This window comes from Seriola aureovittata, chromosome 9 (genome assembly GCF_021018895.1).
Source record: "Seriola aureovittata isolate HTS-2021-v1 ecotype China chromosome 9, ASM2101889v1, whole genome shotgun sequence".
Taxonomy (NCBI): domain Eukaryota; kingdom Metazoa; phylum Chordata; class Actinopteri; order Carangiformes; family Carangidae; genus Seriola; species Seriola aureovittata.
In genome coordinates this window covers 2,809,158-2,825,772 of record NC_079372.1, presented here as the reverse complement: position 1 = coordinate 2,825,772, position 16,615 = coordinate 2,809,158, and the positions used below count along the sequence as shown (strand labels likewise).

At 39.6% G+C, this 16,615-nt stretch overlaps 1 protein-coding gene across 2 annotated transcripts in view; it reads left to right on the top strand.

The window, feature by feature from the left end:
• The window catches only part of cntn3a.1 (contactin 3a, tandem duplicate 1), a 71,732-nt gene that overhangs the window by 45,905 nt on the left and 9,212 nt on the right, over positions 1-16,615 (top strand). Inside the window, exons 10-14 of one of the 2 annotated variants that reach the window (XM_056384075.1) lie at positions 671-800; positions 4,109-4,259; positions 10,328-10,455; positions 12,600-12,775; positions 15,415-15,532. In XM_056384075.1, coding sequence (XP_056240050.1) covers positions 671-800; positions 4,109-4,259; positions 10,328-10,455; positions 12,600-12,775; positions 15,415-15,532 — 703 coding nt within the window. Of the gene's footprint in view, positions 1-667; positions 801-4,108; positions 4,260-10,327; positions 10,456-12,599; positions 12,776-15,414; positions 15,533-16,615 lie in introns of both variants that reach the window. The other variant, XM_056384073.1, reaches the window with a different exon arrangement.

The window sequence follows — 16,615 nt, the reverse complement described above, 5'->3', positions numbered from 1 at the left end:
AGGATCATCCAGGGAGGTGTCTTAGACAGCGTTTTTAGGACCAGAATGGTTCATGTGAACCTGCGGTCAGTTACTGTAATGTCTTAGCACACTGTGAGGATTTTATCTTCCTCGCTCAACAGACTTTTCTCTGGGCTCTACTAATCAATATTTTTCTAAATTAGCAATGGATCAAACGACTGCATGTGTAATGCGAAAGGGGTTACTGTGGTGACACAACCACAATGAATTGTCACACACTGTACCTTCCCAGCAACAACAGACACACACAGTTAGTGACAAGCTGGAGCCAAAGATATTTTTCCAGGAGCTGGTGGAGACCAAAGAGCCAAAAAGAGGGTGAATATTGGACGTTGGCGTCCAGAAACACGAACAATAGGAAAAAGCAGAGACACGGTATGATTTTGATAACAGTGCTTTCATCACATATTCATTAACCAAGGGCATAAGTATTTGAAGGAGCATACAACAGTCCCAGGTCATAATTGGATGTTGGGTCTTATTTTTATGCCAGGGGCAACCACTCAAAACCTTCTGCTGACTGTTCACCCTGTCTAAACCTGTTTAGTGTTTTCTGTCAGGTTAGCACAGCGGCCTCCATTTCAAGTCACATTGTGTTAAATGCATGCATGCGTGTGTGTGTGTGTGTGTGTGTGTGTGTCTTTAGCAGGACAGAGTTCAGACGAATAATGGAGTGCTGACGATCAGCAGCCTGAGTCTGGCTGACATCGCCATGTACCAGTGTGTGGCGGAGAACAAGCATGGCCGAATTTTCACCAACGCTGAGCTACGAGTCATAGGTAAGACCAAACACACAAGACTCCGAATTCATTTAGTGGAGTTGCGCTCATGTCATCTTCCTAATCACTTTTAGATGGTAGACACTTTTTTTTGGAGAGATGATTAATGTGCCAAAATAACTACGAGCACTATAATTAAAGGTGTACATTTGAGGCCATATCTCCTACGCTCACAGTCGTATTGGCAGAACATTCACTACATATGTCTGGAGATGTGTAGTAAATGTCTTTTGCCAATTGGATCAACGAAATAATTGTACAATTTTTTCCCCTATCGCTCAGTTTTTTTAATCAGTGCTCTGTTACTTGTACAGGATCTTAAGGGTAAATTCATCCATTTAAATTAAAGCTGAGCACATAAAAACATTTTTTTCTGTTCTTGCTAAAAGTGCACAATAGTCTGTCTCTTATAATCAAATAACCACACGGGATGCTGGTCCGCCCTCAGGTGGGAAAGTTGAAGTGACTGGGGAAGATCAGCTGTGTGCACTGAGAATAGCAGCGAGAGGAGAGCAACACTTTGCTTGGTTGTAATAGTTGGCAGCAGAAAATCTTCAGCTGCAGTGAAGCTCCTATGTCTCATGTGAAGACAATTAAATGAGTTTTATTTAGTCTGTTTGTTGTTTTAGTTAGTTTCTAACTGTAGAGGCCATCTAATCACGGAAGGTGAACTTCATGTCACCGTTTATATAACTGACACGAGAACACGCGCTGGCTAAAAGTAAAAGTTTAGTATGTTCAAGGTCCTTCAGGCTTAAAAGGCAGACAGGTAGTTGGCAACAGTAGTCAGACAAATGCAGGTATCATTAAAGACTGAGAAAATATAATTATCTGGGAGAGAAGAGTTGTGAATTGAGTTTATATGTACTTAGAGTAAAGCTTCTATGTGTCTGGTTTATTGTAGAAATCAAATGCAAACTTAATTTCGCCGCACACGTTTTCTATCCTTGTGTAAGCGCTCACAGCACTTGGCTGCATTAGTAAAATAAAGTAATTAAGTCCGTCAAAGCCACAGATGACTCTAATATAAACACATATGTCGAAACAGATCAGTAAGTGTGGTAATGAAAAGCCTGTACATAACAAACAATTCTCATCCTTCTCATCCACAACATGTCACGAGACCATATTGGCCACTACGATACTATTTCTTAGGGTTTACTGATGTGCACCTCCTAAACATGATGTCCTGTTCTTTAATAGAAGTCAGGGGACTTATCTGAGAGTCTCCCTGCCCTTTAGTGGGAACAAAAGAATCTACACTTTGTATTCTGCGCCTCTTTATTAAAGGATAATTTTGCAACAATATTTGTCTAAAAAATCCACTTTTCTTTCTTTTTTTGCAGTTACTCCAGAGAAAGAAAAACAGCCATACCTGATAAATCTATACACACTACAGTCCGGGCAACAACAACAATTACTTTCATTATTGATTAATCTGACAATTTGTTTTGATTAATAATTTAATAGTTCACACCTTTGATAGATGTATAGTTTCTTATTGGCAGTGTAATATTTGTTAAGCTATTGTAATTTTCATGTATGATAATGTCTGTTTGTCAAACTAACACACAAACCTAGTACATTTCTGGGCCACATATGGTCAGTGTGCAGAATCGGGGACATACAGTATCTGAAACCTGTTGTGGAAACACTGTAAACAGCTGACATCATTGCGTCGTATTTACGTTCTGCCTTGTGTCAGCTTTATGTGTTTGGTTCTCTCCTGTTCTCTTTGCTCACAATATCATGTATTATATAATATTATATACAATATTAAGTACTGTGTTTTAATACAGCCAAATTCCCAATAAAGCTGGTGACCAGTCCGACTGAACAAGCTATTCTCTTCGTCTGCTCGTTTTCGATCACACGTAGAGCTGATCTTTACAATAACGCCATGAATTTATAACATAGAGCTTTTTATCTGTTCGTGAATAAGTGGGATGTTGCTTCTTCTGCAACAATGAAGTTAAAAGGCCCATCGGCTCGTGTGATGATCTGCCAGGAGGGGCTCGTCTGTCTCACTCTCGGTTTAGACATTCAGATTGGCTCATTAATTAATCGAATCCAATGCAGTTCTGGCTGACTTTACCCCCACTGGTGACTCTCTTCTATGGAGAGTAGCCAAGGTTTGTCCAAAATGTTGCTATATTTGTCGCTAGGTACTTTTGAAAAAAAGTATCTTAATGTTGCGACAGATGCAGCGTTGGCATCACAGCGGGCTGTAAAACGCCCACCTAATACAAACTGTTTGTACCAATTCAGTTCGAAAGAGCAATGGACAAACTCATCAATCGACCAATGGCGTAACTCCATCAGTCAGTCATTCAGTCAGTCAGTCACGGACATTTGCAATCATATGGCTGGCCAAAAATACTTCCTTACTTAACACGGTCCCCCTACAGCCAAGAAGATCTGTTTATATTTTGTCATACCTGCTGTATTTGTTGTACTTGTTACATTTATTTAAAACATGAGGATAAACAGATTTGAATGAAACTGTAACTCCTTTAGTTCCTCCAAGAGTTCATATAAATTCCACCCATGTGTTATGAGAAGACAAGTACGACAAATATCTATTCTGCTGTTGAAGGAGACGCCGGCATTTCGCACTTAGTGTCAAGAAACAATTGTGAGGTGCTCTGTGTGTATAAATACATGCATTTCATTGTGTGTATTGCTGGGTATGCACGCACACCGGCATGCGTTGGCAGGTGCTCAGCCATGTCACTGGCGCCAGGCTGTGTGTTCACTTTGAAGAGCTTTCTGCTGAGTCGGTGCGCATACAAAACAGCTCCAGACGACGGCGCCTTAGTAATTAAGGCCTAAAGGAGCAGCAACAAAGCCTCCCTCTCGTTTTACATTCTCTCGTTTTTGCTTCAGAGCCCCACGGCTTAATTCTTAATGCATAATATCCTTCTAAGGAAAATTCATGGAATTGGAAAACCCACTTTCTTTCAAATAAAACGTCTTCTTTAAAAGGATGTACCATGTCTGTTCCCCTGCATTCATGTGAGCATGCGGGTCTGCCTGTGTGTGTGCAAACACGTGTATACGGGTGAGGAAAGAAAAGGATGAGAGAGCTGACCTACCTAATGGATGGAGTGACCTGCAAGCTTTAGGATGTTTCTCCACTGTCGTTTCCTCAATAGCTTCTACCCCTTTTGCTCCCCTCTCTCTCTCTCTCTCTCTCTCTCTCTCCGTCTCTCTGACAATAAATTAAACTTCCCCGTCTTTTTTTTTTTTCTGCTGCTGTCTCACTCACAGGAATACTTACATTCCTCTCTCTCCACTCTCCCCATCAGCCATCGCTCCGGACTTCTCCCAGAATTTGCTGAAGGCCCAAACTCTGGCCCGACAGGGTGGCGACATTCTGATCGAATGCAAGCCCAGGATGTCTCCCCGTGGCGTGATTTCCTGGAGGAAAGGGAAGGAAGCCCTGAGAGAGAGCCACAGGTACCGGGTTTCTTTGTGTAGAGCAGTAAGTGCATTGTGTATGGGACCACAGTTGTTCAGTTTGTCTGCTTTACCTGCAGAATAGTCTTTCATTGACTTATTTTATTTTTCCCTACTTGATATTCATGGTGACAAACTGCAAAGAACACTCAGTGTGACACAATACAATCTGAACTGCATAACACGTTCTGCACTCCGCCACTTTCCCCCTGCTATCTACATTTCTTCACTGAACTCCATTTTACTTTGCTCTCCCGGCTGTGCTCAGAGCTGGTCTCTGCACTGTTTACTTAAGGTAATTGGTCGTTCCTAGACTGCGGCACTTGGATCGATGTGCTGATCCATCAGCTCATTAGCAGCATGTAAGGCCTGGAGGGTCATTAAAGCGCAAGGCAGAGGATGATCCAGAGTACCACTGAGACGCACCGGAAGCAGATGAAATACCCAGAAGGACTGATCAGTGACTAGCTGCTGAACAACATACATTCTTGTGTGATAGAAGTGGTGACACCAGGGGAACCAGCTGGACACCTTGTTTTATTAGAAATCGGGTTAAGTGCAGATCAATGCAATACGTGTGTGTGCTGCAGAGGAGAAGAAGAAAGAAAATAAATGTTAATCAGACCAGAAAAAGAAACGCCTCTCCCCTGAAGAAATAACGCTGGTCAAGCTAGCAGTAGGATGTACAGCATAATCATTGGCCGGTCAGGATTTGTACCGCTTCTTCTCACGCGATAGCAAACAGGGAGATATGCAGATATGGTAGAAAGCAGCTTTAAACTACAAGCCCGTTGGTAGTGAAGTGAACACACACTTTATCTGTTTCATCTGCACAAGCAGGCAGTCACAGGAAACATATACGTTTTGGTGATAATTGCACTATTGCAGGTCTCACAACCTTGAAACGTTGATGGAGATTACATAAGGAAGAACCAAGACACCCTGATGTGCTGCTGCACTTTTAATTTTCGCTCTGAGGGGAAAATCTGTCATTATATGTGAGCTACACAAATGACTCAATAGTGCATTTCCACCGTTTGATAAGATCTTGATTTTTTTTTTTGCAGGGATGTGCCAGCAGGAAAAAGAGCACACCTGCTGGCACATGCAGTGACATAGTGGGGGTTCAGATTTCTCATTTGATATGGGATTAATTGTTCAACTGGCTCAGCAGCTTTTTCCACACCCAACCTCTAGGATATTCATCCTCACCACAGTGGGAGTGCAGCACATTTAGTCATGTCTCACCTTCCCCCTATCAGACAGTATGCTGGGGAAACTAAGGTGTTTGTTAATACAGATGATAATACCAGGCTGAGACATCACGGTTACAGGAGAGAGATGTTTTATTTGAGGGGGAGCAGCAGAACCAGCACCAAGATTATTGGTTGCAAAGGCCTGCTAAATGTTGGACTCAGCTTGCAGATTTATCATCCTCTTAAGTACTGAAAGGAAAATGCATCCATAGTGCAATGTGCAATATCAGTCGCGCCCATAAAGGCAAGATTTCCCATTTGAGATTTAACGTTACAGCCTCGCCCTGAAGTGGGTGAGCTGCATACAAGATGTTAGGCTTTGACATTATTGCAGCATCTCTCGCAAACCTATTCCCCGGGTCCTGGCTCGTTAGCATTTACTTTCCTCCATATCGAAATGGGGCGGCTACCAATGCTATTACAGCAGTGGCATATCACTAATCCATCCCACTGGCTCAACTAAAATACCCATAATTCCTTCTAATCTTCCAGGGATAATGTTTTCAAGGATCTGGAGCAGGGGAGAACAAATCAACTAAGAACACAGGCAGGATCTGATTAGTTAATGAAATCATGAAATGGTGATACCTACATCAGCTCATATCCCAGGCTTGCATAACAAGATAGCCTTATAACAGGGTTGCAGTGCACTTACAAAGGAAGCTATGAGGTTCACGATAAAGGGCTTACCCTAATTTAATTTCACAGCTGACCACTGCCAGCAACTGTGAAACGGATATAGGAAACAGCTCTTAGGAATATTACCTTTAGATTGAACCACTGTGTTTGAGACTGTTATGCTAAATGACATATATTGCTTTATCAAGTAATGTGAATTCATTTATAATCCTGCTTCTAAAACAGAAAGATCTTCCCGGATGTGTTGCCAAAACATAATGTGCATCGCTAGTGAATTAATTAAGCACGACTTGAGAAGACTGCAAGTTCCAAGTAATGTACTGACTTAATTATGCAATCCTACTTAAGTGGTTAAAATAATGTTTTTCATTTACAGTCTCTTAGTTTTTGTTACACCAGAGAGAGACACAGCAGGCTTTTAGATTACAGCCAGTAGCTCACTTTAACACCAACCAATAAGGTTGAGGTAAAGTGCCTGTTTACTATATCACACTGCTCAAGATTTTATGTGCCCCACAAATTTCCCCTATACCTTAATTGCTCCAGGGCAACATTTGAGAGGAGAGGGAAAGAAGGGAAAGAAGGAAAGAAGGGAAAGTGTTTCAGACAGATAATGCTCCTTACATCTTTATCCTGAACTGTTGCTTTGTAGCGTTGGCGAGGAGGAAGCCTGACATAGGCTACTGCACAGTTTAATGGCAAGTCTTATCCCTGTGACATCTCATATTCATAACTCTTTGTTATAGTCCATTACAAAGGAAGGCCTCAGTTCAGTTAGGAGAATATACCCCTATAACCATGGGGAATGGACTCTGTCAAGAAGGCTAATGTATTTGAATTCTTGAAGTCTTTAAGGCGATACAGGTCATTTTTGATCATTTTGGGAGGTCCTGGCTGCCTTCAAGGGATCTTTTAGAAAGGAGTGTTCAAGTCCTTCTTTGAGACACTGGCTCAACCCCATTACACCGTCATGTGCAGTTTAGAAGATAAGATGGGAGCTTCCAGTGAGGATTTGCAAGGCATGGCATTTATAAGTGGGGTAATTCATTTCAAATGTGGTTAGGAAATTGTTCTACAACCATGGTTGAAAGGCAGTATCAAAAATTTGTGGGATATAATTTGATCAAATTGGCATGACCTTTCTGACTGAGGGAATGAATTGTTGATAGATTTTCCACAGGAGCTTGAATTTGGAAAAGAGGTGAAGCTGTAGCATTTTCTGCTTTGCATCCATCAGAAATGTCAATAACATATTTCTCCCACAAGCATTCAATGTTTACCCAGTGTTTAGTTTCTTTCTTTGACAAATTACTCTTCAAAGAAGAAATCCCAGCACAGGGGAATTATCATAAATATCCTCCTTTAGTCGGTTAAGCCGTGGCATCAGAATCTAAGTCTAACAACTGTTTCACGTCATGAAATATTAATCTGTGCTCATGAGGCTTAATGGTCTGTAATAACTTTGTAATAACCAGGCCAAATTAATTATTAGTTCAACCAGCAGTGGCTGTCTTGTTAACTCAAGGGAACTTATTTTTAACAGTGTGATATTTTATTGATCCCTGTAGGGATTTTATCTTCATGCGTGCCCCCTGTGGGGAGATCAGAGCTGATAGAGACGCTGATAGAGTTGCTGAGGGACATCTCAGCAGATTCTTGACTCCAGTTTTCCAACAATAGAGACAGGACGCCTGTCCTTTTGTTTCTCTAAAGTTACACAACAGATATGACAGACATTTTATCATCATGGGTTATTGATAGTAGACTAAAGGGGAAAAAATTAGATAATTCTATCAATTTAAAATTACATCTACAACTAATAAAGTGTGCAAAGAGTGAAGGTGTCTGAATAATTTCTGAAGTTATTACATTACATTGTTCATCCCTTTACTAATTAACAAGGATTAAGAAGTTCTGCCTCTAATGGAAACCTTCAGAAGATCGTCTTTCCCTTTTCTAAATCTCCTGGATTTCAGCAAGTTTTTTCACATTTGTCTCATCACAGAACGATTACAATTAAATTGTGACGACAGGTCCAATTGACACCCCAAAAAGTGGCAAAAGATGGGAGGGGGTGTTTAATTTATTCTCGTTTGATTTTTCCCATTTCATTTCCAAAATAAAATATGTTTTAGCTAATAGATAACACGACAATGTAGATTACAAACCTAATTAGGTTGAAAGCCAAATTAACAACTACCTGAGTTATAATTAATAGAATTAACACAGAAAATGAAGTTAGTCAATGTAAAATTACAACTTATTGCTGACACTGTATTGAAGCTGCATTTATTTCAGACTATTTACTTTGAGAACCAAGTTAAGTCAAAGACAGCAAATAGCATCCCCTGAAAGTGCTGGGAAACATTTTTCAGTGATGTGAAACAGCAGGAGAATCCAGGAAGTAAGCAAAAACTTCAGTCACACTGTCTTCAACGGGCTATGATAGATTACCTCCAGTAATTACTGAGATCAAAGGAGAGAGAACAAGAAAAAGATTTTGTCTGAATCAGCTGGAATGCCTTGTTAACAGGAAAGACAAAAGGATCAAACATGAACAGTAGGTATTAAAAATGAATTATTTAGTGATACATTATACCAAGCTAGTAACTGGTGATATCTGATAATGTGTTGATGAAATAAATGTTTTGTGTGCATGCTGAAAACATGAATAAATCCCTCTCAGCTTTGAGTACTCTGTGCAGCGTGTAGCCAGTTTGTCACTTAAGTAAAGGAATGCTTTTTTAGCATCATGGTAAATAGAATTAATCAAACCTTAGATGTTTTTTCGTTGTATGCCTCAATCACCTGTGACCCTGTCCTTCATTTCAATTCATCAAACAAGTTTCCCTCTCAAATGCGTTTTTTCTTTCTTTATCCTCTATCCTTGACTTTGCTCAAAATGGGGCAAAATGAAAGGAGTTATGTATATTTCCTCATAAGTTCTTTGTGCGTTTTTTTCTGTACACACAGTATTCAAGGCCTTGTTGACACTGACATGCTTTTAAGGACTCATCCCCCACAAATCTTTTCAGTGCTCCTGGAGGGGACATCAACATTTCTTTAGTTTAGTTTTTCATCTTAGAAATTTGTGCCCTCATGTTACTCTTCCAGCACTCAAGATAACAGACAAACAACTCTTCTAGAAATTAAATTTTTATGTGACTAAACTGGTGCCAGCAAATATGTCTTTTAGGAAACCTGAACCCAAGGCTGGATTATGTTCAGAGTCAACATTTTTTGTTTTTCATGTCTTTTTTCTTTTTTTTTTTTTGGGTAAAATGAAGTGCTTGCATTTCTGAAGAACAGCAGAGTCACCAGGAGGTGGTTTGGGTGGATGGTGGGTGTACAAACCACACAACTATCACACTAGAGACTGGGATTTGCAGTCCCATCTGTGGTGAGGTTGAGAGAACAAACGCGCTTTGGTTAAGGTTAAGAAAAGATTATGTTTTTTTGTGTTGGAAGTCACTGTGGATTTTTTTCTGTATAAAACCAGACCACGATCTCTCCCCAAACTTTAACCAAGTGCTGTGAGCATCTAAACATTACTGATATGTTCAGTATCAACTATTTGGAACTTAAATTAGCAAAATATCTTCATTACATTAATAGAAATCATAATCCGGTCTCCATTCCGTTTCCTACAAAACATACAGTATTTACTGTTGCAGTTCTGGTTCATAGTTAAAAAGCACTAATAACATAATACTGTGATTATCTGGATTAAATATGAGCAGGTGAACAAAATGAAGAAAAACTAGGTGCGTCGTGGATGAATTTAATTGTTGCTGTGAAAAGACACAATGAAGTGAAAATGAGACTTTCCTCTCATACAGTGATCTTACACTGTTCTTATCAAGTCAGTGCTGAGAAATCAAACTGTAACTCCTCACACTGAGCTTCTCCTTCTGTCACTCTGAAGCGCAAGAAGCCAATTAAAATTCACTGAGATAAACTCCAGGCTGAAGTTAAATGCTGCGGGACACTGGACTTGCTCATTTAGAATAGATTTTCATGCGCCTTTGAATATAAAATGACCGCCATGCAGGCTTCCACAAGAGCAGGGCTGCACTGTGCTTTATTAATCTAATACTGATGCACTGTCACCTCGCTGAATATGGTGGCACACATGTATATATATACCTAAATACTGTTTTTAACCCCCCACAGAGTTACAGTGTTGGATAATGGCAGCCTTCGGATTTCCAATGTTAGTAAAATGGACGCTGGACTCTACACGTGTGTGGCCAGAAACCAGTTTGGAGTGGCGAGCAGTGCCGGAAGCCTTTTGGTTAAAGGTAAGGTGTTATTTTCTTGATTTGGCTTCAGCCCCTTGTTGAAGTACTGTAAATGGCAGCTGGATGTTTGCTTGTGTATTATTTATTTTAGCCCCATTAGCTGTTACCTTGGCAACCAGTGGTCTTCTGCTATACAGAACATAATACAGAACAACAATAATCTACATTTATTAGGATGCTATCTCTATTATACCAAGCAATACAGATGCATTAACACCAAAAATATAATATACAAAACATTAGCTTTTTGTCATTAATTTTAGGACTGGCTTTGATACAGTGGTTAATTGTTCAAACCCTTTTGTGTGATCCGTTTGAACACCATGCCCCCTGCAGGTTTTCTTATCCAGCTCTTGTAATAAACTAACACATCACTTATGGTTGACAGTATTATTGGAGGAACACAAAGCAAAGGAATTAAATTTACTAACACTGACTTCTCTGCACACTTGATGAACAAACAGTGAGGCAGAGTTGCTATTAAGATTTCTTACCTGACACATATACAGTCCAATTGGTTGAGTGGCAGTGGCTGGAGGAAGTGAGACAAGAGGCTTATTGCATTCATGCGCCTCGATGTTTAATTCATACTTTTTTTGCACAGTGGCTCATAGCCATGCTCGGTTTGTTTAAGATTTCAATCCATTTAAATCACACACTTCTGCAGTGCAATGAATTTTCTAGGTCTTTCTAAAGAGCAGCGTCAACAACAGTGCTCTATTAAAATGCCTTTTGGTGATTCCTCTTCACAAGTTTTTTGAATTGCAAATTGGCTTGTATAGAAGCCCAATTTGCTTTCTTTTTTTTTTTATCTGCCTCAGCCTTTTTACATGTACGAACGCATCTGTTATTCACTATATACTGTACATTTATGTGTGTGTTTCGAATGTTGGTGTGTGGTGGAAGGATTTATTAAAGTACCTACTCAAGTACAAATTCAACTGCAGAAGCACAAGTACTTGGAGAAGGAGATTTTTACAAGCGTACGGTAAATTCAATAAATATTTTTTGCTGTTGATGAGGGCTACAACTAAATTAATGTTTCTATCATCAGTTGCTGTAATCTGCAGGGGTTTATAAATGGTTCCTCAGATTTCACCAGGAGTTGATGTCAGCTGCCACTTCATCCCATTATTTCAACTTTTACAATGAACCGCAGACGCACTGGGGATATTCAGACATAGCAACACATTCCAGCAATTCCTATGCAAATTCAAATGGAAACATTAAAATCCAGTCTATTCTGTCGCTGGTCTGTACAATAAAATCTGCTCATTATGGTTGTTTGAAATATACTGTCATTAGGCCATCGGTTGAGAGAATGAGAATCGCCATGCGCAGCGCAGACTATGGGGAATGAGGGAGCCAATTTGTGATGTTGCCTTCTAGTGCATAACAAGAAATCAGCATCAGGCATGAACAGCTTTGCGAGCAGAAAGTCTTGCTCTTCTCGTTTTGCATCCGGTGCCAAAGTTTTCCTGAGACTCACCTGGAATGCACCGCTCTGACCGCTCAGTTCTCCTTAGAGATAAATGAGATAAACAAGCTGGCCTGTTTTGACAGAGCTGAATATAGACCTTTACTCCCCCTGACATGCTGCATCGACTTGCCTGTCCATTAGATGCTTATGACATGCATGCATAATTCACAGTGGACGGGTGTACGAGCCTCTCAGCCTGTGCACTGTACTGCTGCTGAATGAGACACCCGGCTGAGAAGGACCACAGATTATGTTGAGGCACACCATGCTGAGGATGGAACAGGATGGCTTTTTGTCTCTGCACAAACAAAGCCAAATTATCGCCTCACTTCTGACCTGCTGTAATGGCTGAGTTTTTCCTTTTGTTTGTTTCCTTTTACTTTGTCTTTGTTGTTGTTTAGTGCTGCGCAAGACCATGCTCTGATTTATGAAACTCACAGAAAGAGATGCAATATAAGCTCACTGGCGGACTGAAAAGTAATTTATTTTGTTCGGTTAACATCTGGGACGGGATTTGTTTTAGAGTGTGGCATATTTTTGCAATTATTTCTGATAACATAAAGAACATAAGGAAATGAAAGCAAGCTAGCGGAATGTGTGTATCCATCTATATTGCAGACAGTCTGGAAAAGGGTATTTCTGACTTGGTGCTCTGTGTTTCTAGAGCCGACTGTGATCACCAGTCCAGCGGGTCATCTGGACGTTACCGTAGGTGAGAGCATTGTGCTGCCCTGCCAGGTATCTCATGACCCCACGCTGGACCTCAAGTTCACCTGGTTCTTCAACGAGCAGCTCATCCACTTTGGAAGCCACGGGGCTTATTTTGAAAAAGTTGGTGGGGTAAGTGCATCCATATATTTCCATCCTCTGTGTTTCCATGTCTCCAGGGTACAACATGAAGGAAATAGGATAAGTTGCCACCTAGAAGTTGCACATGAACATCTGCAACAACTTCTTCAGATCGCCATCGTTCAAGTTTCTGTGTCGAGTTCTTTAAATGAACTTTGGACTCTTCTTTATGGCAGAGCTACAGGCATATATATTTATATATATGTTATATTTGAAGCACCAGATACTTGTGTTGGCCAAGTAACTTTTCCTGAGGTAAAAAAAGAAGAGCGTCAGTATCTCCATGGCATCCTGTATGTTCGCGTTTGAACATGTTGACCGTGTAGTTACAACTTTATCGCTTTAAAAAGCATCTGAAGCTCGGCTTAGATAAAAGCCGTGTGAATGAGCTGTGTGAATGGTTTCACTTTTTATTATAATCAGAATCTCTTGTTCCACATTCTCACTTTTTGATACAGATGAAATTTTACACACATGCAGTAGTTTACAGTGACTCAAGGAAGTTAGGAGTTATTTGAAGTCCATTAAAATGATCATTAACACATTTACGTCTCATTTCTCTAAAGCTGAATTTCTGTTACATCTTTTAAGGAGCAATATATTGAATACTTGCTCATGATGAATCAGACAGATGAGATTTTTTTTTTTTTTTTGACTGAACAACAGGGCTCTATGCTGCCTGTTCTGCTTGTTAATAACACCTCCTCCACTGACAAAAGCAGCAACTAAGAAATTCATTATGCAATGCTCAGCCGTGCGTTACATTTGATTATCTAACACCAAATATATTTTTCTTTTAATTAGGAAATGAAATTATGAGGTCTTGGCTTCTTTATCACCTCCTGTTTTTTTTCATCCAACATGATCATGAACAACAACAAGAGCTTTATAATTGCATGTAGCCCTGCGGTTCCTTTTAACACTTGACTCCATCGCACCTCACCCTCGCATGTTGTGGTGAAGACACTAGTCACATATTAATGGTGGATGATCACATTACTTAAAGGAGCTATTCACTAAGAGCTGTCTCCAGTTAACTCTATCAGATCTTTTCTGCCACTATATAAATATATATCTATATGGAAGGAGAACTTCTGTAAGAGCAGGCTATGACATGCTTTTCTATACTGATAGTCTGCTGTGAACTCAAGGAGATTAAAACCTGAATGTATCGTAGAGCTTTTAGGGTAGTAAAAGCTATACGCTATAAGGGTTGTTATACCTTAAGGCTGTAATGTTACACCTGGACTAAACATAAAGCCACACGCTGCTTGAGAACTGCTTTACAGCTCAGAAATGGGAAGAATCAACAGACTTGATTTTGTGCAATTGTAAATTGAGAGCTGTGGTTATTTTCACTTTTACTATCAAAAAGATAAAACCCTGCAGCTGCATCCTTTAAGTCAGCTGGTAAAGAACATACTGTTTCCTGCAAATGTTTAACAATATGAAAACTATGAGCCTCTAGCAGTATTGACACCAACCTCACTGCTGGCTACAACCCCTTTCTCTTGTACAGCTTTAAATAGAAACATGTTCTTCACATTTTATAGGGCTAATTGTTGCTGCCAGAGCTGTAGTCACACCACTGTCATAAGATTATGGGAGTTGTGGTGTCTATGTGGGAGAGAAAAGTTTAGAGAAAAGAAATAAACTTTCCATCTTAGGTAAGACACTAAATACCTTAGGTTTAATAGTTGTATTACTTGTAATATGAAAGGGAGATGAAAAAGCTGACTGAAGGATGCAAAGCCAAACCCCAGTGAAACACAGTCAGCATTTTCAGTACTGGCTTCTCAAATATTGTAAATATCAAATACCAGAATATGTTTGTACATTTTGTAATTATCTGATATTGCAGTTACTATTTTGCTTTTTTCATGTAACTCTTCACCCAATAAATCATCACAATCATCACATCACATCGCCTTGTAGATACAGGTGTGATGTGCAATGGACAGAGAATGTCATCTACTATATGATTACTGTATTTTGTAGGACTTCTTAAACTTTAACTTAATTTAATAAGCAAGCTAGGAGGTTCCTTTTTCCTGCTGTATATAAAATTTGCAAAAGTGAGAGATCTGTGACCCATTCCATCCCTAGTTATATTATTTTAATGATGGCAGGGAGTTTCAAAGAGTGAATTACTTGAAGCAACTGAATTTTTATCCGTATAAAATGTCCCTGATTATACATCAAAGTAATTACTGAGCCTCATCCTGTTTCACAGTCCCTTATTTTCAAAGATAAGACATCAACTTAACATTAGCACTAACTTTAAAGTTAAAAGCTAATAATGCATTTGGCATTGAATGGATGTCTGCAGAGTAAATGGAATCAGAGTGAATAAAAGGGATAGAGCTGAAAGAAGCTTTTTAATTCCCCACAAAGAACCGTCTTCATAAATGATCATGAAAACCTGCACTCAGTCATTTGGCGTGGCCCTGGATTTGTCTTGTACCTTTTTCTTCCATAATGTAATAAACTGAATGCCAAAAGAAATCACTCTGACATTGCACTTTTTTCTACAGTCCTTTTAGTTGATCAAAACTAAATTTCAAGATTTTTTTTCTTTTACTAGTTTTAACTTACTCGTCTTGTTTCTTTCCTAACTTCTGCACTGACAGCGCTCAGCTGGTGACATCATGATCCGAAACATTCAACTGAGGCATGCTGGGAAATACACGTGTGCCGTTCAGACCAAGGTGGACAGTGTCTCTATTGCCACGGATGTGGTCGTCAGAGGTAAGGATGCCCAACACGCCACGTATAAAACCTCCGTCAAACAGCACACACCAGATTTAAGAGAAAAAAAATCTGATTAGTAGTAAATGATCTGCCCAGATCATTCATGGGTTCTTCTCTCACTCCACCAGGTTCGGTGCAAATCGGTTCAGTACTTTTTTGCGTAATCCAAACAAACAAAAACAAACAACCAACAAACAGACATGGGTGGAAGCATAACCTCCTTCACAGAGGTAATAAATCAAACTTCAACGACCAATTTTTTGTAGTAATATTTCTACCTCATGATCTGATATTGGAGCCTGGCACCCAATGTGACTTGTCTTTTTTTTCATAGATAGTAAATTTATTGTGGACCTCCTCCCATGTGTCCTTTTTAAAAAAAAAAAGAAAAGAAAGAAATGTGCAGTATAACCCAAGGAGCTATTATGGCCAGTTTTTTTCAATAGCTTTCTTATTTTTTTTTATCATAGACATGTAAAACCAATTTTCTTTTCACCTGGGCTTTATATATGAAACCTCCAGCTTGTAATGAAAATCATGCAATATGCACTGCAGTTCTGACTTGTATTTTTGCTCTAACCCTCCCACTCTATTTCCATTATTGATTCCCACCTGGACCATTAACAGTTATAGTTAAAGCTTTTTTAGACTCAGTTTAGACTTCATGTTTTATTATTTGATTTGCTCAGTAACATGATTAAAGCATCATGTTATTGTTTTGGCTGCTTAACAGTATGTAGGATGCGTATGGATGGAAGTAGGACCCAAGTACAGATATGAAGACAGATATTTTTGCAGTATATATACTAGCTCAGCCTTTGTTAAAAGGTTATAACGACGGAGTGCATACACATCGCCACTGTTGCTACGCCTAGATGACATGCACCTGAAAAATGTAACTACCGGTATACGTCAGGGCTACGGCAGCTATGGAGATCCCAGAGAAAAGCTCAGTTATCCACTATCTTTCATCTTGTGCAGTAACACATTTAGCACAGCCATTTCTGAAACAAACTGTCTGCTAGCCAGGAATCTCACTCTCTTCCCCACTGGATGAAAGCATGTTAATGCAATGCCATA